Source organism: Macaca nemestrina, chromosome 11 (assembly GCF_043159975.1).
Source record: "Macaca nemestrina isolate mMacNem1 chromosome 11, mMacNem.hap1, whole genome shotgun sequence".
Taxonomy (NCBI): domain Eukaryota; kingdom Metazoa; phylum Chordata; class Mammalia; order Primates; family Cercopithecidae; genus Macaca; species Macaca nemestrina.
The window spans coordinates 140,478,843-140,506,110 of NC_092135.1; the positions used below are offsets into that span (position 1 = coordinate 140,478,843).

Consider the following 27,268-nt stretch of genomic DNA (forward strand, 5'->3'; position numbering starts at 1 on the left):
CTTCCTTCTTGCTCTCTTGCCTGTCCACCTTCCTTCATGGGATGTGGCAGCAAGAAGACCCTCGTCAGATGCTGTCCTTCAACCTTGGATTTCCCAGCCTCCAGAACCATAAGAAATAAATCCCTGTTTTGGGCCGGGCACAGTGGCTCATGCCTGTAATCCCAGCACTTTGTGAGGCTGAGGTGGATGGGTCACAAGGTCAGGAGTTCGAGACCAACCTGAGCAACATGGTGAAACCCAATCTCTACTAAAAATACAAAAATTAGCCAGGTGTGGTGGTGCATGCCTGTAATCCCAGCTACTCAGGAGGCTGAGGCAGGAGAATCACTTGAACCTGGGAGGCGGAGGTTGCAGTGAGCTGAGATCACGCCATTGCACTCCAGCCTGGGCAACAGACTGAGACTCTGTCTCAAGGAAAAAAAAAAAAAAAGGAAATAAATAAATCCCTGTTCTTTACACATTAGCCAGTCTCAGGTATTCTGTTATAGCAACACAAAATGGACTAAGATAAGGTCCAAGTTATTATTTTTCTTTTATGTCTTATACTCTTATGTCCCATTTAATAAATCATTGTCTAACCAAAGTTCATAAGGACATTCTTCTACATTTTCTTCTAGAAGTTAAATACCTTTAGGGGTTCTGTTTTATTTAGGATTTTATCCAGAAGATATAAAGAACTATTACAACTCAAAAATAAAATTATCACTTAAAATAATGAGCAAGAGCTATGACTGGACAATTTATGAAAGAAGATGTAGGAATAGCCAATAATTTTACGAAACAAATCTTGACACCGTTAGTCATCTGAGAAGTACAAATTAAACTAAAAATGGAATACCACCACATACTAGAATATGGGAATTTAAAAGACTGATGGCATGGGTATTGTGAGAACCTGGAGCAACCAGAATGCTCACACACTGCTGGTGAGAATACAAAAGGCACAGCCACTCAGGAAACTGTTCTGAAAGGTCAAACACCCACCTACTTACTATACGACCCAGTCATTTAGTGCTTGGCATTCACCCAGGAGAAATGAAAATATTTCCGCAGAAAAACTGTAAGTGGATGTCTGCAGAAGCCTTATTTGTAGGAGCAAAACACCGGGAATCACCCGGTATCTGTGGACAGATGGATGAATTTACTGTAGTTTATTTCAGGTTGAGATGCAATGGAGAGGCCTGAACTCCCGACACCCAGAGTGCCTCGAGGAAGCTCACATGCCCGGGTCTCACGCACACCCTGGCCGAGCCTCTGATAACTGTTGAGGGATTTACTTCTCTGAAATTCACCAGCCAGCCCCACCTGGTTCTGGGCATATGATCACGGCATGGGGCTACCTGGGGTCATGACCTGTGAAGGGGGGTTCACTGCAGTGAGGCCCATTCATCAGCAGGGCACAGACGGCAGAGCTAACATCGAGGGACTGCGGGGTCCGGGTGAGTGGCTGTGGAGAGGCCAGGATGCCTGGGCATGGCCCTGAGGGAGGGCAGGGTTAGGAGAGGGAGCCCTTGTTTGTTTTGTGCAGAGGGAGTTGAGATACGTGCTGTGAAGTAATGCACAGTAGCTTCTATCCTGAACTTAGGAAGAGAAGCCAGGCCTAGAAATGTGGAATCCCAAGGACTTGGACATGGAGATGCTGGTGGAATGACCCAGTGGATGACACCAATGAGAAACACAGGGGAGGGCCAAGACATCCCTCGAGGCCAGAGCTGACGCCGGGGCCAAGTGGGGGCAGGGTGGGCAACTCCACCTGGCTCAGGGAACTGGCGGCTGGTGACACGCTGAAATTAGTCGCTTCGTACCCTTCTTGGACCAGGATTGAACCAGGAGACCCCTATGCCGGCCCCTGGTATGACAGGACAGGGTGGCAGGTGCCGTCATTGCCCAGATCAAACGAAGGGTCTGAGGCTGAGGGGCTGGAGACGTTTGTCCAGGCCCACACCAGTCACAGGTGCTGAAAACAGAGTGCAAACACCGTTACTCTGAGACAGAGCATCTTCCTACTCTCTCTGGAAGGAAGGTGGCCCCTCCAAGGAATCCCGACCCATGGATTCCCAGTAACCACGGCAGTGCCTGGAAGGAAAGAACACCACTTCCCTGTCCAAGCAATGATGAAGGGACAGGCACAAAAGGTGAGATGTGTTTCCAGAGGTGATCGCCTGCCCACAAAGAGCAGAGGGTGTGCAGGACACGGGACGAGGCAGTGACGATGCCCAGGAGGAGCTCCCCACAAGGCCAAGGGCCCAGAAGTGCACCACGAGGGCCGGCCACACAGGCAGGTCAGCTGCCAGTAGTTGAGTTACTAACATGCACATAGAAAGGGATTTTAGGAACAGTCGACTACAGGAAGGCGGTGTCCAGTGGAGGAGAAAGGTGGCCGTGGTGGAGGCCCCGGGAGGGGAGGCCCTTTTGCCGCCATCAGCTGCCCACTCCACAGGTTTCCCTCTCCCACGAAGACGGCCCCAGCAGAGCTCACGGGTGATTAGGGAGGAGGCAGGAGGGCCTGGGGTCTCCTTCCTGAAGTTCTGCATTTGGGCATTAAGGCTGGAGACAGGAGCTGGAGAGGAGAGGCTGGCAGGGCATTCAGACTCCACCTGAATCCATTCCCAATATAAAAAATTCTCGGCCGGGCGCGGTGGCTCAAGCCTGTAATCCCAGCACTTTGGGAGGCCGAGGCGGGCGGATCACAAGGTCAGGAGATCGAGACCACAGTGAAACCCCGTCTCTACTAAAAATACAAAAAATTAGCCGGGCGCGGTGGTGGGCGCCTGTAGTCCCAGCTACTCAGGAGGCTGAGGCAGGAGAATGGCGTGAACCCAGGAGGCGGAGCTTGCAGTGAGCCGAGATTGCGCCACTGCACTCCAGCCTGGGCAACAGCGTGAGACTCCGTCTCAAAAAAAAAAAAAAAAAAAAAAAAAAAATTCTCAATAAAGAACAGCAGAGAAAGTCTTCAGCCTTGTATCAGGCATCTATGAAAAACCTATGAGTATAACCATACTCAACAGTGGAACACTGGCTGCACCCTCATGCTCAGGAACAAGGTGAGGATACCTGTGCTTACCAAGTCTACTGTCTATCACGACAGATATTCTAGCCACAGCATATGGAAAGAAAAAGAAACAAAAGAAATCCATATCAGAAAGGGAGAAGCAAAATGGTCTTTATTCACAACAACATGATCAGATATGTGGACAACGTTGTAGAATCTAAAAACTGGATTGAACAAATATGTAGTTTTAGCGAGCTTTCAGAATATACTGTCAGAATGCCAAAGTAAAATTGTATGTATTTTATTAGCAAGGAATGTTATAAAATAAAATTTAGAAATCCATTTACAAAAACATGACAAAATAAAATACACTTAAGAGTTAAATCTGACAAAAACTGGGCAAAGTGTGCGTAGCAAATACTCAAATGCACATCCGTTAGAGAAGACCTAACCCAGTGAAGACATGTTCTGTCTCCAGGGGTTTCAAGACATGTTCTGTCTCCAGGGGTTTGAAGAGCCCACGTGGCCAAGATGTCAGCTCTGCCCACATCGACCTCTCCATTCAATGCAATCCCAGTCAAACTCTCAGAAGCCATTTTTTTTGTAGAAATTGACAAACATTGTAAAGTTCACAGTGAAGCTCAAAGGACCAGGAATAGTGAAACTACCTGTTGGAGAAGAAGACATGCACCTGGCTGTACCACCTGACGACTATGTCCTGCGAAGCTGAAGCACACTGAAGAGCCTAGCGCTGGGCGAAGACAGGGACGTGGACCTTTGGGGCAGGAGGCCAGATGTCGGCTAGTCATATGTGGCCAACTGCCTTTCCAGTGTCCAACATCCATTCTTAATTAAACACACACACAAACACACACACACTTTTTTTTGCAAAGACAGTTGAGTGAAAAAATAACTATTTTCTAAAAACTATGCTAAAAAAATTGGATATTAGAAAAAGGACTTTGTTCCATGCCACACACTGTATAATTTCTTTCTTCAAGATGAATCATGAAGTTAAATATAGAAAACATATGGCAGAAGACACAGGAGAAAACTGTTGCAACTTTGAGTTATAAGAAGTATTTTATCTATGCTACCACAGAGGATAATTTCTTTATAAAATGATACATTCATTTTCATCAAAACAGGAACTTGCTCTGCAAAAGACATAAAAAGGTGAGCAACACGCTGAGCGAAAATATCTTTATCTGCAACTCACAGATCTGAATATACAGAGAACTCCCAGCACTCAATAATTCCAAAGCAAAAAACCCAACAACCCAGTGTGGTGAAAACACCGTAAGTGTTGCACAAACTCTTTTCCAAAAAGATAAATACAGGCAGAATGAGCCATGAAATAGTCCTGACAAGGGGACTACAAAAGAGAATTAAAACCAGATGCCCCAGTAGGTCTACTGGAATGTCTAAGATGACTAATCAAACCAGGGGTGAGATGATACCAGCCACTGAAAACTCTCATACGCTGCTGGTGGAAATGCAAAAAAACCTCATAAAACACTTCAGCAGTTTCTTAAAATATTTACCATTAACCCACTGAATTACCCAGCAAGGCCATTTCCAAGTATCTACCCAGGAGACACAAAAGCGTAAGTGCGCACGAGACCTGTGGAGCGGTGCTCAGAGCAGCTTCATTCCTAACATCCCACACTGAAAACCACACCAATGCTCCTCAGCTGGAGAAGAGACACACAAGTCGCAACGTATTCATACAAGAGACATGAAAGCATACGTGTGCACGAGACCTGTGGAGCGGTGCTCAGAGCAGCTTTATTTCTAACATCCCACACTGAAAACCATACCAACGCTCTTCAGCTGGAGAAGAGATACACAGATCGTGATGTATTCATACAAGAGAACAGTGCTCAGAAAATAGGAACAAGTAACCCCAAAAAGTGCAGAAATATCAAAATCACTGGGTAGAGTGACAGAACCCACATTCAAAAGAGGACCTAACAGAAGATTCCAGCATGTTCAACAGCAGGAGCAGCCTGCTAAGGAGGAGGAGGCCAGGGCAGTGACTGTCCTGAGTTGGGGGCCATGCGTGGGGGCAGCATGCACAGGGTGGGGCCACATTTTAGGGGGAGGAGTGTACTGAATTGCCTTATTGGTGAGGTAATCACAGGAGCGCATGCATTTGTGAAATTAAAGGTGTTACTTTAAACAATATTAGGAAAATAGGTGAACATTTCACTCTTGGGTACATAGACATTTACAGCCAGAGTCCTCTGTCCTCTTCCTTAAAGAAAAGAGTGTTTTCAAACCATTCATAATCTTTAATTAGTAGGGGGGAGAGAGAGAGAGAAAGAGATTGAGAAGGAGAGGAGAGAAGAGAAGAGAGTCTTGCAACTGAGGTAGTAGGCCTGACTTGACTCTGGAAGGGGGGCTTGAACCCTGGACCAGATTGAGGACTAGCTAAAGCAGGGAAGAGACAAAAGTCTCCCTTAGACACAGCCTCCAGAGCCATGTCACTTTACAATTGCCATGGCAACACCTGCCATGCCCCTTTACATGGCAACAACCCAAAGACCCAGAAGTTACCACTTCTTTTCTAGGAAGTTCTGCATAAACTGCTCCTTGATTTGCAGGTAATTAAAAGTGGGTATAAATAGGAGTGCAGAGATGCCTCTGAGCTGCTGCTCTGGGTGCACTGCCCATGGGGTAGCCTTGCTCCATGAGGAGCAAGCAGGACCTCTGCTGCTGCTGTGCACAGCCACCACCTGCCACCACGGGCCACCCTGGAATTCTTTCCTGGGCAAAGCCAAGAACGTTTCTGAGCTAAGCCCCAATTTTGAGGCTTACCTTCCCTGCTTCACAACCATAACATGTCAAAGCATCAGAATATGGAGACAGAGTGACAGTGAAAGACAAGAACCATAGAACATTTTAAACCTGTTAATGTTGTATTTCAAAATCTCAAAAATTTTTGTTCTTCAAAGTTCAACAATGTGATTATTTCTGCAATACTAAATGCATTTCAGATTTACAGGAAGACCACTTTTAGTAAGAACTTAAGTGTTAAATACCCAGGCGATATTCATCTTAGCTGTTGGTACAATGGTTCCTTTTACTTTTACTCTGGGAGTATCTGAAGGGATCTCAGATTTCAGGATAAGAATGGCTCCATGTGCCTGGAGGAAAAGAGAAACCCCCAAGTAGCTGGTTCTTTTTCCCTGGTGTTTAAAATTCCATCACATTTATAGTAGCCTGGTGTTTATCTAGATTGGAAGAGAAAAAATCACTACAGAAACTGTTTTTTCCTAATATTGCAAAATAACCATCATATGAGGATCAAAGCTGAGCTGAACCTGCTGGTGAAGCAGGTCCTGGGTGTGAGTGACCACTTGCCGCACACACGCGGTGTCTCTAGAGAACATGGCGTGGCCCAAACTCGAACCCGCCAGGGACTCAGCACACAGGAGCCCCCATGTAGTTAAGTCAGTAGGGAGGCTACTGCAGAGGAAAACGGTTTTCAATCCTCATGCAAACACCTGACTCAGCTGTGACCACGTGCGTTCACCGCACAAGCCCAACATCAATTTGCTTGTGATGTAGTTTGGTTCTGTGTCCCTGGGAGGAGGTGAGGGGATCGTGGAAGTGGATTTTTCATGGACGGTTTAGCATCGTGCCCTCGGTGCAGTGCTCTTGGTAGTGAGTTCTCGCGAGACTTGGTTTTTACAAGCGTGCGGCTCGCGCTCTCTGGCCACGTGACCACCTGTCCCCTTCACCTTCCGCCATGATTGGGAGTTTCCTGAGGCCGCCCCAGAAGCAGAAGCCGCTATGTTTCCTCTACAGCCTGCAGAACGGTGAGGCAATGAAACCTCTTTTCTTTATGAATTAGCCAGTCTTGCTTCAAGCGTTCAGAAACTAGCCACTGCTGGAACTATTGATGGGCTGTGGGGATGGTTGAGAAGCCATACCTGATTTCACTTGTGAGATAAACACTCGCATTTCCTGAAGCGGTTTTTTATGCATTGTTATTAAAAGTGCAAGTAACTCCTTTGTTCTGGGCACTACAAATGGTTCTATTTTAACAACCTTATGATTGATATTAATTAATTTTTTAAGTTTTACTTGATGTGCCAAATAAACTGCAAAAATATTTTATAAAAATTTGAATTGTTGACTCACGTTAATACTAGGCTTCGGTGACTCTGACTGTGAACGTTGAGGTCAAACTGTTTGCCACATCAGCATCTCACATTCCCACAGGCAGTGGAGGAGAGCTCCGTTCCTCACACCTACCTGACGCTTCTTATTTCTGTCTCTCAGATGATGGTCGTTTTAGGGGGTGTGAAATGGTGTCTTGTGGTTTTGATTCTCATATCCCCAGTAACTATCAATGTTGATAATTTTTCAGTGTGCTTATTGGCCACTTGTAAATCATTTTTGGAGAAATGCGGTATTTTGACTACTATAGAATTATTTATATTTTATTGTTGTCAGAGTTTTTAAAATATTCAAGTTACAATTATCTTAGATATATGATTTGCAAATATTTTCTCCCATTCTGTAAGTTTTCCTTTCACTTTTTAAATGTCCTTTGAAACAAAAAGTTTATTATTTTTAAATAAATATAACGTCTTTTCTTTTTTTTTTTTTTTTTGAGACAGAGTCTTGCTCTGTCACCCAAGCTGGAGCGCAGTGGCCCGATCTCAGCTCACTGCAAGCTCCGCCTCCCGGGTTTACGCCATTCTCCTGCCTCAGCCTCCCGAGTAGCTGGGACTACAGGCGCCCGCCACCTCGCCCGGCTAGTTTTTTGTATTTTTTAGTAGAGACGGGGTTTCACCAGGTTAGCCAGGATGGTCTCGATCTCCTGACCTTGTGATCCGCCCGTCTCCGCCTCCCTGGGATTACAGGCTTGAGCCACCGCGCCCGGCCTTTTTTTTCTTTTGTTGCTTGTGCTTTTAATGACATGTCTAAGAAGCCATTGCCTAAAGCAAAGCCATGAAGTTTCGTGGATATGTTCTGTTAAGAGTTGTATATTTTCATCTCTTACGTTTACGCCTGTGAGTTATTATGAGTTACTTTCTGTGTCTAGGGTGCATGAGTAACCAATCTCACTCTTTTGCATGTGGCTATCCAGTTATCCCATTCTTTCCACCACTGGACTTTCTTGGACCCCTTCTTGAAAATCAATTTGCCGGAAAGGTGAGGAGTTATTCTGGACCACACACTTGATTCCACTGATCTGCGTGTTTGTTCCTATGACAATATGTGTCCTGATGACAGGAGCTTTTTTTTTTTTTTTTTTTTTTTGAGACGGAGTGTCTCTCTGTCCCCCAGGATGGAGTGCAGTGGTGCGATCTGGGCTCACTGCAACCTCTGCCTCCTGGGTTCATGCCATTCTCCCACCTCAGCCTGGCGAGTAGCTGGGACTACAGGCGCCTGCCACCACGCCTGGCTAATTTTGCTTTTGTATTTTTAGTTGAGATGGGGTTTCACCGTGTTAGCCAGAATGGTCTCGATTTCCTGACCTTGTGATCCACCCGCCTCAGCCTCCCAAAGTGCTGGGATTACAGAGATGACTGGAGCTTTGGAGTCAGCTTTGGAACCAGCAAATGAGAGTCCTTGCAATGGCCCATTCGGGTGTTTGAGGGGTTCGTGTCCCTCAAATTCCTGTGTTGAGATCGTAACCCCTAACGTGGTAGTGCCAGCAGGTGGGATCTATGGAGGTGATGAGCTCAGGAGGGCAGAGCCCTAGGGGTGGGATTAATGCCCTTTGAAAAGTGACGCAGAGAGCTCCCTGCCTGCCTCTCCTCCAGGTGGGAATACGAGAAGAGGAGCCTACAGCCTGGAAGGTCCTTGCCAGAGCCTGACCGTATGGACACCCTGATCTCAGAGTTCACACCTCCAGAATTGAGAGAAATAAGTTTCTGTCATTGATAAGCCACCAAGTCTATGGTACTCTGTTATAGAAGCCTAAACTAAAGACAGTCCCCTGAATTTGTTCTTTCTCAGTGTTGCTTTGTATTTTATTGAGGGTCATTTGCACTTTGAAATAAACTTTAGGATCCGCTTGTTAATTTGTGAAAAAAAAGGTCATTGGAATTTTGAAAGGGATTTCATTTCCTGTGGATTCATTTGGAGAAATAGCACCATTTTAAAAAATGTCTTCTAATGAATGATCTGTCTTTCCATTTATTTTTTCTTTAGTTCTTAACAATGTTTTGTGTTTTTCAGTATATAAAATTTGTGCCTCTTTTATAAAATGTATTCCAAGAGATTTTATGCTTTGTGAGCATAAAACAAAAATTTTTCTTAATTTTATTTTGAATTTTTATTTCTGAAGTACAGAAATCCAATTGATTTTTATGTTTTGCTCTTGTAACCTGAAAACTTGCTGAACTTGTATATTAGCTATAGTAGCTTTGTGTGTGTGTGTGAATCCTGAAGACTGTCTGCATACAAGATCATGTCATCTACAAATAGAGAAAATGTTACTTCTTCCTTTGTAATATTGATGCCTTCTTCCTAATGTTCTTGTCCAGTTTTCCTGGTGAGAACCTCTAGTACAGTGGTACCCAACCTTTTTGGCACCAGGGACCGGTTTTGTAAAAGACAATTTTTCCATGAACTGGGGGTGGAAGGAGTGGTTTTGGGATGGTTCAAGCACATTGCATTTGTTGTGCACTTTATTGTTATTATATATTGTAATATATAATGAAAAAATTATACAACTCACCATAATGTGGACTCCGTAGGAGCCCTGAACTTGTTTTCCTGCAACTAGAGGGTCCCATCTGGGGGTGATGGGAGACAGTGACAGATCATCAGGCATTAGATTCTCATAAGGAATGCGCCACCTAGATCTCTCGCATGCACAGTTCATGATAGGGTTCCCACTCCTATGAGAATCTAATCCAGTCGCTGATCTGACAGGAGGTGGAGCTCGGGCAGTAATAGGAGCACTGAGGAGCAGCTATAAATACAGATGAAGCTTCACTCACTCACCAGCTGCTCACCTCCTGCTGTGTGCCCTGGGTCCCAACAGGCCATGGACCAGAACAGGGGTTGGGGACAGACCGCTGCTCTAGTACAATATCAAATAAAATTGGCGAGAGCAGGCAATCTTGTCTTGTGGTTGCTCTAAGGGGGAAGCTTCTGTCTTTCACCATTAAGTGTGATGTTAGCTGTTGGTTTTTGTAGATATCATTAAAAAGTTATTGAAGTTTGAATTTATTTCTAGTTGGTTCATTGTCTGTCATGAAAGAATGTGGGATTCTTAAATGCTTTTTGTGCATCTATTGATATTATGCATTTGTCATTTATTCTGTTAATATGACGCATTACATTGATTTACTTCTGAATATTAAACAAATCTTGCATTTCTGAGATAAGCCCTACTTAGTCATGGTGTGTAATTCCTTATGCATACTGCTAGATTCAGTGTTCTGATATTTAATCGAGAGTTTTCGCATCCATATTCTTAAGAGATATTCGTTTGTAGTTTTCCTGTGAGGTCTTTGTATGACTTTGGTATTTCAGTAATATTGGCCTCATGCAATGCGTGGAGGAGCGTCCCTCCTTCTCTGTTATTTGGTAACAGTTCTGAAAGATTCGTGTGAGTTCATCTTTATATGTTTGGTAAATGTAGGCATGAAGCAGTCAGGTCCTGAGTTTTAGTTTGTGGGAATTTCATAATTACTATTTTAATCTCTTTTTTGTGATATGTTCAGATTTCCTTTTTTTCTTGAGTCACCTGTAGGTTTGTCAGTTTTTAAAACATTTTTAAATAACCGTTTGGTGTTTTATTTCCTTCTCTTTATATTATTTTCTAGTCTCTATATCATGAATTTACACACAACCCTATGATTTCATTCTTTTGTCTCTTTGGGTTAGTTCTTCTTTTTCTAGGTTCCTAGAGTGTTAGAGCGTTGACTTAATATCCTTCTTATGTTTTAGACATATGCATTTAGAGCTATAAATTTCCCTCTTAGTAATGCTTTGACTACATTCGATAATTATATTCAATTTTTGTATGTTGTGATTTTTTCTTCATCTCAAAATTAGAAAACTAATTTACTTCCTGATTTTTTGTTGCTTAATTGATACATAGTGATTAATTCCCCATATGTCCTTCTGCTGATGATGCCTAGTAATTCCACTGTAGTCACAGAAGACACTTGTGTGCTTTCATTACTTTTAACTTTAGTCAGGTTTCTTACATGTCAGTGTGTGATCTTCCTGGAGAATGTTTCATGTGCAGTTAAGAGTGTGTGTTCTGTCGTTGAAATGTGGAGTGTTCTAGAATGACCACTTAGATACAGCTGGTTGATGGCACAGGTCAGTTCTGTGTCCTTGATGATTTTCTGTGTGGTTGTTCTAAAAACTGTTGGGAGAGGGGCCTCAAGTTCTAAGACTTATACTTTGAGATTCCTCTATTTGTCCCTTCACCTCTATTAGTTTCTGCTTCACATCTGTGCAGGTCTGGCATTTGGTGCACAATTAGCATACACAATTAGTATTGGTATATATTGTTTTGAGGTTAACATTTTAAACATCACTGTATAAAGTTCCTTTCTGTATTTGGTAATTTTACCTGCTCTTAATATCAATATAGCAACTCCTGCTTTCTTTTGATTAATGTTTGCATGACATTTCTTTTCCCATCCTTTGACTTTCAACCCGTATATGTCATGATATTTGAAGTAAGCATTTTGTAAATTGCATAAAATTGGGCCATGTTTTAAAATCTATTTTTCAAATATCTGTTTCTTAATTAGTGTGTTAGTCTCCTTACATTTTATGTCATTATTGTTATGCTAGAGATTAAGTACAGCATTTTGTTTTTTTGTTTTCTGGTTCTTTTATTTTTTTTGCTCTGCTTTTCATTTCCTTGTTTTTTTCTACATTCTATGGCAAGAAGCAATTTTTAACATTGTCTTTTGGCTTATTTTTGTATATTTGTGTTTTTCTTTCATCTTTTTATAGTGATTGCTCTAGATATTACAATCTATATACATATAAATTATATATAAATAATAATACAGTATAGAATATATAAAATCACAGTCTAGCGACATCATCACATGACCAGTTTGATTACAATGTAGAAACCTTATCTCCTTCTCGGTTCTATATTGCCTTCCCAATATATAACAGAGCTGTCTTAGATATCATCCCAACAGATATTTAGAACCACATCAGAACCACTTTAACCATCAATGAGTATTTATTCATTTTTTTTAAGTTCATGTCAGATAAATAATGTGCTAACGTCACAAGGTTGGAGGGTGACACATCTCACACGTGTGCATGAGTGTCCAATCGTCATGCTTATGACCTAAAAATGATCATATTTTTTTGCTGCTGTATTTTTCTTCCTTCAGGGTCATATTAGTTATCTAGGCTTCATAACAAAGCACCAAACTGGATGGCTCAAAACAGGAGAAGTGCATTGTCTCTTAGATGTAGAAGCCAGAAGTCCAAAGTCAAGGTGCCAGGAAGACACATCTTCCCTGAAGCCCATAGGCGAGAATTCCTCCTGGCCCCCGCCTGACTTTTGGTGTTGGGTATCGATCCCTGGCATGCCTTGGTGATGCCAATCTTAGCTTCTGTTGTCACCTGGTGTCCTCCCTGTCTGCCAGTTTCCAAATCACTTTCTTCTAACCATAGCAGCAATCATATGGGATTTAACACCCACTCTACTCAGTATGACCTTATTTCATCTGTGAAGACCCTATTTCCAAATAAGGTCACATTCACACATAGGAGGAGCTAGGGCTTTGTATCTGTCCATTCTCCGACTGCTATAAAGAAATACCTGGGACTGAGTAATTTATAAAGAAAAGAGGTTTAATTGCCTCTTGGTTCCACAGGCTATACAGGAAGCATGGCTGGGAGGCCTTGGGAAACTTACAATCGTGGCAGAGGTGAAAGGAAAGCAAGCATGTCTTCACATGGCCAACAGGAGAGAGAGCATGAAGGGGGAGGTGCCACACATGTCTAAACAGCCAGATCTCCTGAGAGCTCACTCACTATCGTGAGAAAAGCAAAAGGAAAGTCCCCCCGGGACCCAATCACCTCCATCTTGGGAAGGTGTCATCCTCCTCCAACATTGGGGATTAGAATTCGACATGAGATTTGGGGGGATGCACAGAGCCAAACCATATCAGACTTAAGCGTAGCTTCCTGAGGGGACATAATTCAGTCTGTAACACTGATGTGCCAATAGCCCTTCTCATTCCCTTTTTGTTTAGAGAACTTCTGGTAGTAGGTTTGTTGGTGGCAAAGCCTCTTCGCTTTTCTTCTTCTGAGAATGTCAACCTGGGTTGACAGTTCGTTTCTTTCAGCACTAAAAATGTTGTGCCACTTTGTTCTGATCTTTGCAGCTTCCAATGACAAATCCACTCCCATGTCAATTATTGTTCCTCTGTGAGGAAGGTGTCATTTCTCTCTTGCTCCATTCAATCATGGCTTTTGTCTGTCATGAGTTTTTATGCATTTTACTATGATGTGTCTTGTAGGAAGTTCTTTGGTCTAATCCTGTTGTGGGGGTTCACTTGGGTGTTAGAATCTGTGGATTTATGTCTTTGGGAACATGTGTAAAGTTTTCAGCCACAAAGTTTTCAACTACTTTGCAACCCCACCCTTTTCCTCTGCTCCTTTCAGGAATCTGATGCCACAAGTGTTAGATTTCCTTATTACAGCCCCACAGATCCCTGAGTCTCCGGTTATAGATTTCTTATTACAGCACCCACAGATCCCTGAGTCTCTGGTTTTTGTTTTTGTCATCATTGTCATCCTATTTTCTGTCTCTTGTTCAGACTGATAAACTTCTATTTCTATTGTTCTATCTTCCAGTTCACTGATTCTTTCTTCTTCCTGTCCATTCTGCTGTTGAAACCACTAATGAGGTTTGTGTGTGTGTGTGTTTGGTTTGGTTTGGGATTTGTTTGTTTTTAATTTCAGCTATTTTATTTTTTGTTTCTATAATTTTATTTGGTCATTATTTTATATCTTCCATTCCTTTACTGAACTGTTTTTATTTTTATTTGTTTCAAACATGTTTTAAATTGTTTATGGAAGAACTTTAAGATGGCTGCCCTGAGGTCTTTGTCAGATAATTCTTACAGTGCTGCCACTTCAGTATTGGCATTTACTGATTGCCATGTTTTACTCAGCTTTATATCCCTGGTTCTAGGTATTACAAGTAATTTATTATGAATATCCTTCTTATTTAAACCTCATTTAAACCGCTTATGTAACTGCCTTCCTGGGACACTAGAGGGAAAGGCATGTGCAGCTGATGCCGCCAGGGGGAAGGGGATCCCCATGGTCCCTGCTCAGCCTCCCATGGTCCTGGGAGAGGCTACCCTGCATTCCTACTGCGATGGGAGGGGGGTCTTTCTCTTGTTGCTGATGCACATGAGTGCAGAGGGTCTCATGGATGCAGAATGCACTGTCATTCCAGCAACCACCTGTGCATTCCAAGGCCTGATTTTCCGCCCCCAAATTATCTCGCTTTTAGTAGTTCATGGGGACTGCCTGATTGACTACATCGTGTATGTTAAAAGACCAACACACATTTTATTTAAAGAGATACATTAAAATTCAAGCTATACCTAAACTCCACACACAGAAGCAGTGACTAAAGGATGGAAGTCAGCTGTGCCGCTGTAGCATTGCTGGAGTTATCACTGACACTGGCTGACTGTTATATTCTTCTTTAGCTATGAAGTCTCTCGCGGGCCACTGAATTCCCCCTACCAAGGAAACTGAGCAAGTCTCTTTGCTGAGAGCATGGTGGCTTCGAAGCCCACCAGAGCAGCATTCCGGGTGAGAGAGGACCTCAGAGCCTCTCTCCTCTCCCCGGGGACAGTGAAGTGCCCTACACTGCTGCCGCCTGCCCTCTGTGACCCGGGCACAGCCACCCTCACATCCTGAACCCCTGCCCCGCCCTGGAGACACAGACACGGGAGCTGTCCACGGCGGTACCCCTCATCCTAGGTTTCGCTCTTTGCAGTTTCAGCCCCCGGAGGTCAACAGCAACTTCAGGAATAATATTTCACGAGTTTAAATCTCACCCTGCTCTAAGAAGCCTGGTGAAGTTGGCCTCAATGTGAATCACCCCCTCATCCAGTGTATTCAGCCGTCTGGGTGACCATTAGTCATGGACACTGCCTGCTGCTGAGGCCGGACCACCAACACCGTCACAGCGTGTGGACCTGGGACTACCACAGAGGGAAGTGTCACGTGGCCCACGGCTGCAGAGAGCGTGAAGACCTGGGGCAGGACAGAGGAAGTGTCATGTGGCCCACAGCTGCAGAGTGTGAGGACCCGGGACAGGACAGAAGGAAAGATGCCACATGGCCCATGGCTGCAGAGGGCGTAGGGACCGGGGACCACCACAGAGGGAAATGTGTCATGTGGCCCATGCCTCAGCGTGTGTGGTCGCTCACCTCTCTCAGGAGGTGGGCATGTGAGCGTCTCAAGAAGGGGCCTGCCATATAATGAGATATTTTCAGGGAGAGAGACCACGTTCACAAAACTTGTATTACAATATTTTGTTATAGTTCTATGTTATTATTAGTTTTGTTGTTAGTCTGTTATTCTGCCCACTTTGTATTTAAACTTGATGGTAGATCTGTGCATACAAGCAGCAGCGTGTTCTGTGTTGGTGCCACCCAAGATTCCAGGCACCCCCTGGGGTCTTGGAGTGGATTCCGTCCACAGGGAAGATGCTGTGCTTGGAGCATTGCTGGCTTTCTGCCCGTTCCTTCTCTCACTGTGAGGTCCCAGCATGGCTGTGGAAACCTAATGTTTTTACGTGCTCCTGATGCTGAGTAATTTATGTTTTATTGGTGTCCTCATTCGTGCCCAGATCACTCGTGCAGCCATCATTCGCAGCCCAATCCCAACCCAATGAGAAATGCGAAAACACCAGAATGCCCTGCGGCCTCTGATAACTCACTCTCAATTTGCAATTCTTTCTTGAGGGCTGCAGGCTATCAAGAGGGAGAAAAATAGAATAAAGCCCAATCAAAAACAATGAATTAACAAGTAAGAGATAATTAAAATGGGCTGGTTTAAACTTAATTAACATGCAAATAAAATTCATTGAGGTTGATATCTGGCTTCATTATGAGCTCTGGGAAAATAGAGACTTAAAATGATTTCTGTCGTGGCGGACCCTGATCCTCGAGCCACTCAGGCTGACGACCTCACCCTGCCAGCAATGAACCCAGACGTATATCTGTTCCTAAATTTACACAGAAACGCGGAGGATAAGCTTAGTGATTTCAATATGTTATCCCCTTTCATTGCATAAGCTGTGAAAACTTTGAGAGTAATTGATTGAAGTATAGACTTTTCTAGTTTATTTCCAGAAAAAATATTGTGTGTCTTCTAAATGAGTACAATGATTAGGACTCAAATAAGAATGAACAATGAATTTTCCTAAACTATTTCTCCTTTTGTTGTGTTTCAGTGGTACAAAAATATCCCTTTTCTTTCCTGTGACAGTGTGGATAAGCCAGTTGGCCAAGGAATGTGGCTGTAATCGCATCTCGCTTTGTGTTCAGGGATAAAGCTAATCCACTTAGAGACAGATATTAGAAATTCAGATGTAATCGGGCTCAAATAATATCATTTGAAGAAAAAGAAAGACTGCCAAATGAAGCATGCATGGAATAGCTCCTTTGAGTGCATTCTGAACAGAGAATGGCACCAGGTTGGCCCTGTGGCTGTGATCCTGTGGGGCGGGCTCAGGTGTGAAGGTGAGGTGGGCTGAGGTGTGAATGTAGGCCGGGCTCAGGTGTGAAGGCAGGGCAGGCTCAGGTGTGAAGGCGGGGCTGCCAGGGCTGCCAGAGGGAGTGGTGAGGAAGCAACAGCAAGGGTGTGGGGGGCGGGGGAGGGTTGGGGAGCACTGCTGCAGGGCAAGGGGTCCTGGGTGTGGGGCTCATACTGGAGCTCAGCCTCCCTGGATGCTGTCATTTAAGGGGCCCAGTCCTGTGGGGGCAGCACCCCAGGAAGAAACGTCAGATGGGGCCCATGATGAGCTGAGGCTGGGACACCTGTGAGTGGAGGGGAAGCAGAGCCGCAGGAGAGCGGGAGTTCACGGAGGCCTCTGCTGGGTCCCAGCCTGAGTCTACCCATTGAGGTCCTGGCCCAAGTCTACCTGCTGGGGTCCCGGCCCAAGTCCAGGGAGGCCCCTGCTAATGTCCTGGCCCGAGTCCAGGGAGGCCCCTGCTGGGGTCCCAGGCCGAGTTTACCTGCTGGGGTCCCGACCTGAGCCTAGGGAGGCCCCTGCTGCTGTGTCAGCCCAAGTTCAGGGAGGCCCCTGTTTCTGCTTAGAATCTTTTGTGCAGGGGAAGCCGTGGGATCCCTGACTGCTTGTCCCACGAGGCAGTCACAGTGGGAGGCCAACCCCAGTGCACAGCCATGACCCGTGGCGAGATACTTCCCACAGGACTCCCGTTCCTACCTGGTATCCAACACAAATGCCAGAGACCTCTGTGTTCACACAGCTCATGCCACCTCTTCACCAAAGACGCCTTATATAGTGAAATGATTTTTAAATTGTAATTTAAAATACAAAATGACAAGGTGTCATCACATGTGTGCATATCTGTGCAGTAATAAGCACTTTGGAAACATTTATCTACCAGTCTGCCTGTATTAAAATGTAAAATATCAAAACATTGCATACAAATTATGTATTTTTGTGTTACCCAATGTTCACTGTAGTAAATGTGGTCCAGTGTTGAGCACCAGCTCCACACAGATGAGAAGGAAACAGGAGAGTGAGCGTGGAATGTGGCCCTAGAGTCCTCCCCACATGGCCTGAGGTTCCTTCCCACACAGCCCTGGGGTCATCCCCAAGTGGCCTTAGGGTCTTGGGGTCCCCCATACATGGCCTGAGGGTCCTCCCCATGCAGCCCTAGGGTCCTTCCCCATGCGGCCTGAGATTCCTCCCCACACGGCACTGGGGTCCTCCCTACACAGCCTTAAGGTCCTGGGTCCTCCCCACTTGGCCCAGGTTGCACAGGCACCCCCCATGTGAGCAGCACTGGGCCAGCTGGATCTCCCTGGAATCTGTGCACAGATGTTCTCTCGTGCACTACATTGCAAGAATTGCAGCACTCTCGTCCCTGTCTCTGTAAGTTTTATACCCCTTCCTTTCTCCAGAGCAACTTGGGGCTCAGTTTTGTGCATTTGTCTTTACGCAGGGGCACACACCGCTCAGCACAATCCCAGAGAAGAAGCCTCGACTATGGGAATAAAATGAGCCCAGAGGGCCACAAACGCAGTTTCACATTTGCACTCACGACAGAGAGAAGGGATTAATTTTGCTTTGCTTTTAATTGGCAAGCATTTTTTAAGACCACTCTTCTAGCTCTCGGTGGGGGGCAGAGCACTAGCCCACGGAAGATGCCACATCTGCCCACGGAAGCTAGGTTGGGGCTATCTTGTGTGGCAACAAGGCATGAAAGCTGCCAGTCATCTGACCAGGACACTATCCTGGTATCCAGGGGCGGGGGGCAGCGTCTTCTGACCAGGACACTATCCTGGTACTCAGGGGGGAGTGGGGAGCAGCGTCGTCTGACCCAGATGCCATCCTGGTATCCAGGGGGAAGGAGGTAGTATCATCTGACCCAGACATGTTTAAATGGGAAAGAGGAAGATAGAAGAACCAGGGCTAGAGGGATGGATGGAGAGAAAACTCCGTGGCCACTGCTGGTTTGAAGCTGGGGAAGGGACCATAAGCCAAGGAACAGGTGCCTCCAGGCATGGGAAGGAGGAAACAGATGCTTCCGGGTGCCTCCAGAAGGACCCAGCCCTGTCCACACCTTGACCTTAGTGCCGTGAGCCCCACTGCAGACTTTGACCCCCGGAACTGCAAGGGAATGAATCTCAGTTGTTTTGAACCCTCCGAGTTTCGTGGAATTGGCCACAGCTGTGATGGAAATGACCACAGCTGTGATGGAAATGGCCACAGCTGTGATGGAATTGGCCACAGCTGTGATGGAAATGACCACAGCTGTGATGGAGATGACCACAGCTGTGATGGAGATGACTACAGCTGTGATGGAAATGACGGCTTCCAGTTCTGTTCGACTTGAAGAATAACTCAATGCGGCTTGTGTACCCAAAAAATTGAATAGTTGTGATAGAAAATACGTTTTCCAAGATAAATAGAACCTGGTATATGCCATTTCCTGTGCACATTTTCATATGGAACTGGGTATACTCAATGCTTAGGCACATGCCACCCGTGCCCTGTCCTGCCCAGTCCCCTCCACAGACCAGTACAGAGAGAAACCCGCACTGCCAATCTTGATCTATGGATAGAACATTTACACGCTATGCATTTCTAACAGAAACATACCTGCAAACCTGTTTAATACTCAGAATTTTATTTTCTGCGCATTGAGTAATTTACTTATGACCCCTTAGCAAAAGCGATGCTGATTCTTGAAACTGTACGAGCTCCACCATGGATCAGTAAGAGATGGGAAGTGGACCTACCGTCCCTCCGGTTCAGTCTGGCGAAGCTGGGACTGTGGCTGCTGGACAGCTCGGAGGAGCTGCTGAAGGACGACGAGGGTAGGGTGGACACGAGGGGCTCCTCACAGTGATCTGCGGGGAAACACCACATCAGGTCAGCACCTCGTTATGGCACAGGCTCACGTGTGACACGCTCACACACGACATGCTCACATATGACACGCTCACATGACATGCTCACACACGACACATGACACGCTCACACACGACACGCTCATACATGATGCACTCATATGACACACTATAGCACACCCATACCGGACATGCTCACACATGACATGCTCACATGACACAGTAACATGACACACACATGCCATGCTCATACATGACACACTCATTCTAGCATGCGCTCACATGTAACACACTTATGAACCCCATAGATGACATGAGCCTTCATGGGGAAGATGAGCTGGGGTTGGAAAGGGAGGCCTGCCCCCCGGCACTCCCATTGAGCCATGGAGGAATTAAGTTGTAGATGACAGAAGAAAGGAAAGGAAGGTTCGAGACACGGAAGGGTGATGGAAATGTCCATCACTTAAAGAAGAACTAATAATAAAGTCAAATTATTAGAAACAAAAAGATTTCATGAAAAAGTGGGCTCGATAATGAACATTCCAATATTGACCACATCCCTAGACCCCTAAACGGTTAAAAATATAATTTAAAATAATCACGTACAGCCACAGTGAAAATGTAGAGTCCACGAGAACACGGCTCTCAAGACGCCATAGTCTCCCCGTTACCCGAGGTTTCTCCTTCCCAGGTTTGTTACCTGTGGTCAACCTTGCCCCTCAAACAGCTCAGTACAGTACAGTGAGAGATTCTGAGAAAAAGGGAGACCATGTTCACTTAAATTTTACTACAGTATGTAGTTAAAATTGTTCTGTTTTATTATCTGTTTGTAATCTCTCGCTGTGCCTAATCTATACGTAAACATTGCTGTCACTGTGTGTGCAGGAAAAGTTGGAGCCTAGTGGGGGTTGGTGCTAGTCACCGCCTCAGGCACCCACTGGGTATCTTGCCAGCCTTCCTCCACTGATAGGGGAGGCTACTGTATTCAAGACAAAGCAGACAAAATTATAAAGCTTTACTGGGGGACACTACTTAGGCCCTATATGGCAGAGACTGGTGCTGTGTTCATGAACCCTGCAATCATGTTGTTCATGTGTGAACTTGGCCTGCTGCTGGGCCCTGGTAGAAACTGCACATGTAACCATGGGCCCTGAGCTGCCACATGAGCCGGGTTTATCTTATGCCCCAATGTCGTAGAGTCCAGCATGCACAGCTGCTCTCGTCACCAAATGGATGTGGTGTGTACATGGTTCTGGTGTAAGCCCTGAAGGCACGAGTAAGGAAGTAACATCCCTGGTCCCCACTCCTGCCACGCGGCTGTCTGTCTCCTGTACCTGTGGCCTCATGGAGAATTCCCTAGATCAGTTGACAGAAGACAAGTAGACTCGGGCCAGTTTTCCAGAAGGTTCTATGCCATGTGCAGGCATCGCCCAGAAGTGGGGGATGGCAGCACCGCAGCCCCTGCCCAAGACATCCCTGAGGGCAGTGGGGAGGCGAAATCCCCCCAGTGGTCAGAACTTCAGGCAGTGACCCTGGACTCAGCACCGTGGACGCCACCCACCAACGCTGACCGGTTACCGCCACTGCCGAGTGCCATCAGCTGGCAGCAGAGGCCAGCACAGAGCCCCAAGGTGGCACCATTCCCCTGGGGTCGGCCAGCTGCCTGGAGCAGGTGGTCACATCCACGGCTTCCATCAGGGAGCAGCAGCTCCCTGGGGAGCTTTTCTGTCCTGACTGGAACAGACACTCTGGGGCATGGATTTGCCTTCCCTGTGTGCCACACTGTGGCCAAAACTGCCATCCCTGACTCAGAAAGCCCCACCCCACCATGGGGTCCACACGGCATTGCTTCTGACCAAGGACCTCACTGCACAGCCAAAGAAGGGCAGCCATGGGCCCTGGCTCCTGGAATTCCGAGTTCACCACGTCCCCACCACCCTGAAGCTGTGGGCTCGGTGGGACAGGGGGCAGCCTTCGGTAGTCCAGGTACCGTGCCTGCTCGGTGGTGATGCTGGCAGGGCTGGGGTGAGGCTCTCCAGAGTCCTCATCGGCTCCAAATGAGGCTCCAGTACATGGAGCTGTTTTCCCTGAACCAGGGCTTGCTGGACCAGGAAGAACTAGCAGGTGTTTTGGGATTTTCATACAGTAACTTCTGTTCGAAGTTAGTTATAGTGCACAGGAATACATGCTATCATGTGATTTCCAGAGAGTTATAGTGCACAGGAATACGTGCTATCGTGTTATTTCTGGAGAGTTAGAGTGCACAGGAAAATGTACTATCATGTTTTTGCGGAGAGTCAGAGTGCACAGGAATACGTGCTATCACGTTATTTCCGGAGAGTCAGAGTGCACAGGAATATGTGCTATCGTGTTATTTCTGGAGAGTTATAGTGCACAGGCATACGTCCTATCATGTTATTTCCATAGAGCTGCAAGCGGACTTTTCAAACTGACTTACAAAATCATCCAGCTTTCCAGTTCCGCACACTTACTGCTTAATATGAAAGGAGATAAGACAGACTGAGATGTCACTTTGCTGGCCATAAATAAATATTAAATACAGTGTCAGGTAACATGATTTTCAGTATTGCTGTTACACAGAATATCAAATCCTATTTTTAAGAAAATCCTTAAAAATAATACAGGATGGGGAGTGAACGAATGATCTGAAGAGAAGTGGGAGCAGTTGAGAGTGGGCAACTGGCCCTCTGTGTGTGGGGACGTTCGTGTCCAGGTGTGAGCAGATGCTGGGAGGTGGGGGCGCGGCCGAGGCCCGGACGGTGCGGTGAGCATCACACTCCCAGGCACAGCCAGACACTCCTCCCACCAGTTTATCAGGCAGCAGCATCTGCCACCATTGCACTGTCTAAATAGAAAGAATGAGGAGAGAACCTGCAGCCTCAACTAACCAAACTCTTCCACCTGGGGGATGCCGCAGTGAGGCCGACTCTACATCACGCCCACGTGCTTTTCATCTAAATGCTCTCACGGGTCTGTCTCTGCCCTGCTCAGGTGATGATGGTTCTGAACAGCTGCCGAGGCTGGACAGACCCCACTGTGGCCACCCTGTCCCGCTGAGCCCTCAGGGCCCTCGTCTGTGTGAGCAGCATGGACACAATTCCTGTGGCTCCACCGCTTCCTGCCTCCTAGGACCCTCCCAGATCCTGTCTGTTCAGTGGAACCCCCACCCCGTGTTCATGCCTGCTCCTCTCTCCCCCATCAGCAGAACTTCACCCCTGGCAGGATGGCAGACGCCCGTCTCGTAAGCCACTGTGTGTGGGTGACCTGTCACCCAGCATGGCCGTGGCAACGGTGGGCTTGCATAGCAGACACCCAGCCCAGAGTGGAGGGCACTTGTCACCCCAGCATCCCTACCCCAAGGTGCTGAAAGAGCCTTCTCTCCTGTGATCTCAGCAGACCATTCTCACAGGCAATGCTCATGCTCCCAGCAGGTCCCAGAGGGCCGGTCCCAGGGCCACAGCTGACACTTCATAGATCAATAGTACAGCCTTCCGACGGCTTCCCAGGCCTCTGCGGGAGCCTCTCCTCTCTGTTCTTACTCCTGCTCCCTGGGATCGCCTCTCTGACACTACAATCTCATCAGCACAAGGCTCCAAAAACAGTTTTTCAATCACTGAAAATAAGTTTCCATTTTTGGTGCCATTTAATTGTACATATGTATGTGTGCACGTGTGTCTTGTGATGTGCACATAGGCACATGTGATGTGTATGTGTGTACATGCGTGTGAGCATGGCACATAGGTGTGTGCTTGTGTGTGCATGTCTGAATGTGTGTGAGCCTGGCACATATTGTGTGTGTGTGCATGTCTGTACATGTGTGTGAGCCTGGCACATACGTGTGTGCATGTGCTTATGTGTGTGTGCATGTAGGTGTGCCTGCACATATGTACATATCTATAGTGGACCCACAGTGAACCCTGGCACCACATATTTGCTTCGTACAGATCTAGAATCAGCTCATTTTACCAACCACAGCTTTCTTCCATGAGGCAAAGGCAACAGAATCTAATCAGAGAAAAGAATTATCAAATAATTATTGAATTAGGGCAGGTAAAATGTTTTGTTTTTTTTTTTTTTTTTTTTTGAGACGGAGTCTCGCTCTGTCGCCCAGGCTGGAGTACAGTGGCAAGATCTCGGCTCACTGCAAGCTCCGCCTCCCGGGTTCACGCCATTCTCCTGCCTCAGCCTCCCGAGTAGCTGGGACTACAGGCGCCCACAACCGCGCCCGGCTAATTTTTTTTTGTATTTTTAGTAGAGACAGGGTTTCACCGTGGTCTCGATCTCCTGACCTTGTGATCCACCCGCCTCGGCCTCCCAAAGTGCTGGGATTACAGGCGTGAGCCACCACGCCCGGCTAAAATGTTTTAAAAATGGTTTTAAAAGATTCCAACTTCAGAATTTCCAGGTGATGATCTTAAAACATCACTTAGGTTCTAGTTTTGGGGAAAAACTTTTCCCTTCAGAATGAGATCTATTTTTTATTGATTCCATAAAAACGAAATTCAACTTGGGGAAAACTACCACATAAAAATAAAAATGTGATGTTTTCCGAGTTTCTCTAGAAAATTAAACCAAAAGTTAGTATTTAAATAGGCCAAATAAGATTTTTAAGTGGAAGCTCTCTGAACATAGATTGTTCCCCTGCTGACCTGTTCAATCTGGAGTGCACCTTGGTCAGAAGACCTGTGCAAAACACACAGATTACCCACAAAAGTAAATTCGAGAATGTGTTTTCTAGACTGACAAAAATGAACATTTCATTACAAAATTTTTTTCTTCTTAAATTTCTACCTGTGTGTGTGATGTGGTGTGTGTGGTTTTTTTTTGTTGTTTTTTTTTGTTTTTTTTTTTTTTTGTGGTGTGTGTGTATAGAATGTGTGTGGTATGGCGTGTGTGTTATGCCTCTGTGTATATGTGTGTTTGTGTGTGTGGTGTGTGTATAAATGTATGTGGTATAGTGTGTGTATGCTGTATATATGTGGGTGTGTATGTGCTGTGTCTGTGTATATGTGTGTTGTGTGTATGTCTATGTACATGTGTGTGTTATGTGGTGTGTATATAAGCGTGTGGTGTGGTGTGTGGTGCCTGTGTGTATTGTGTGTGTATAAATGTGTGTGGTATGGTGCATGTGTGTGGTGTGTGTCTGTGTGTATTGTTTTGTGTATAAATGTCCAATCCAATGTGTACAGTATTTCTGTGTTGTGTGTGTGTCAATGTGGTGTACAGTATTTCTGTGTTGTGTGTGTGTGTTTAATGTGAGTCACCACTCGGCCTATGGGAATAAAAAAATCATAGCTCTTCTTGGCTCTAAATATTCCATAGAACAAGTTAAACTGGAATAAAAAAAACCTAAAGACATTTGTTGGGAGTGAGATGCACGACGTCCTAACGTAAATTCCAGAACTGAACACATCAGCACGACGTGGAGGAACGGAAGCCCTCATGGTGCTGGCCGGAGAGTTCAGTGAGCAGCCACTGGGAGCTCCTGGGCTGTAACTGGTCGAACTAATCCCCTTCTCCTCTAACAAGCCCGCTCCTGGACCTGCACTCCACAGAAACAAAACCTAAGTCCACCAAAGACAAAGAATGCCCAATGCAGCGCTATTCACGATGCCTCCGAAATGGAACCCCCAAAGGCTTGCCCAGATTAGAATTTGGAAACAGGCTTTGGTGCCATTACCGATGGGATTCCATGTCGAAGTTTTGATGCCTCTATTAAAATGGCACAGGTGAGCCTCAGCCACTGTGTTGGGCACAGTCAAGCCTGACAGCAAACCCTGTGATTCCCGGCGTACAGCCCCAAATAGGAAAGCCATCTTTTTGGTGATGGAAACCAGAATTGCTGTCCCTGCAGACTCCAGGGGTGCACTTGGCTGCAGGAGACACTCTCAGCTTTGAGTGGACAGGGCCACACGGGCCTGTCAAATTTCCTCAGCTCACCCAAAAGTGAAGATGTGCTGCAGATGGGGCAAGAGGCTGGGTCCGGGTGTCCCGCCACTGGCCCTGACGTGGAGGGGACAGTGCCTCTGTCTCTGAGGGACTTGGGGTATCCCGCGACTGGCCCTGACGTGGAGGGGACAGTGCCTCCGTCTCTGAGGGACTTGGGGTGCCCTGCCACTGGCTCTGATGTGGAGGGGACAGTGCCTCCGTGTCTGAGGGACTCAGGGTCCCTGAAACCGATCATCAGTATCAGCAGGCCAGATGTTTGGAGATTTTAGAGGAAAAAGATGACATGCTTAGAAACAGCCCATCAGGACAGAGAGCCAACCAGCTGTACAGGCATTTGCTCAATCTGCAAATAGTTTAAGAGCCTGTTGTTTTTCCTTTTATGGAATTGATGAAGATGGTTCAAATCCGGTTCAAACAATAATGATCAGTTGCTGACTCGAGCCAAGTTGAGTCTGGAAAATGTTGCCCTGGGTCCACAAAGACCCACTGAGACCAGGGGCACAGGTGGAATTCACGTTCGAGGGTCTCAGGATCCCACTCTCTGACTGTTAGGAACTCAGGGGCCAGGCGGACCAGGCAGCCCCAGGCGGCCGGCTGCATCTAGCTTCTGCAACAGTGCATTCACCATATTTAGAGACAAAAGACACAATGTCCCTCAAATAGATCTGGGTGCTTTTGCAAATAATATTCAAATGCATTTTAAAAATTAAATGAGCAGAATAGCATATTTAAAATACTGAAATCTAAACATCACTTGCCCATCAAGGGCTGGTCAGTGAACCACCTCCCAGTGACCAGCTGGTGGTTCTGGGCTGTAAATATGTAACTCAGACATACAAAAATACTATTCAATAAAAAGTGTTCTTTCTCTTTTCTTTGTCAGGAAGCATCTGGACTCAATTTATGGAAAGGCAAATCCGTGTATTTATAGCTTTGCTGAGGAGGCGCGTGAGTCCTGGCCTTGTGGGCTGTTCCTTATCACTGGAGATGCCCAGGGGCACGTTTTACACCCGGCCGCCTCGTCTGCAGTGATACCTGGAGGAAGCAGGAGCACTGTGTGTGAGCGCTCAGGTCTCTCAAGGGGCACATTTTATACCTGGCCGTTCCGTCTGGAGGAAGCAGGTGCATTGTGCGGGTACTTGAGTCTCTCACGGGGCACATTTTACACCTGGCACTCCGTCTGGAGTGGTACCTGGAGGAAGCAGGTGGACTGTGCTGGTGCTCGCGTCTCTCAAGGAGCACATTTTACACCCGTCTGCTCCGTCTGGAGGAAGCAGGTGCACTGTGCTGGTGCTCGAGTCTCTCAAGGAGCACATTTACACCTGGCCGTTCCGTCTGGAGGAAGCAGGTGCACTGTGTGGGTGTTCGCGTCTCTCAAGGGGCACATTTTACACCCGTCTGCTCCGTCTGGAGTGGTGCCTGGAGGAAGCAGGAGCGCTGCGCAGGTGCTCAAGTCTCTCAAGGCCGCTTGGCCATGCAGTGGCACAACTGGGGGACCTGGGCACAGGATGGGGGGCTTGGCCTTTCTGGTTGAATTCTCCACCCACTCTGGGACAAGGTCGGTGAGTCTGTGATGCTCGCCGTTGGCTGCCACACATCCCTCGTCACTGAGAAGAACAGGTGGAAAATGACATGTGTGGTCTATCCAAAGACCACATCTGGGAGCACCTCGCTAACCATCAGGCAGTAATTCCATTTTAACTT

At 46.3% G+C, this 27,268-nt stretch overlaps 1 protein-coding gene and 1 non-coding gene across 4 annotated transcripts in view; both read right to left on the minus strand.

Moving 5' to 3' along the window:
- Nucleotides 1-27,268, minus strand: part of LOC105473739 (contactin-associated protein-like 4) — a 207,606-nt gene that overhangs the window by 147,146 nt on the left and 33,192 nt on the right. For all 3 annotated transcript variants that reach the window (XM_024790372.2, XM_024790371.2, XM_024790373.2), the window contains exon 2: nt 19,484-19,594. In XM_024790372.2, coding sequence (XP_024646140.2) covers nt 19,484-19,594 — 111 coding nt within the window. The remainder of the gene's footprint in view (nt 1-19,483; nt 19,595-27,268) is intronic.
- Nucleotides 12,208-12,307, minus strand: LOC112425257 (small nucleolar RNA U13). Its single transcript, XR_003016324.2, has one exon. It is a non-coding gene; the product is annotated as a small nucleolar RNA U13 (small nucleolar RNA).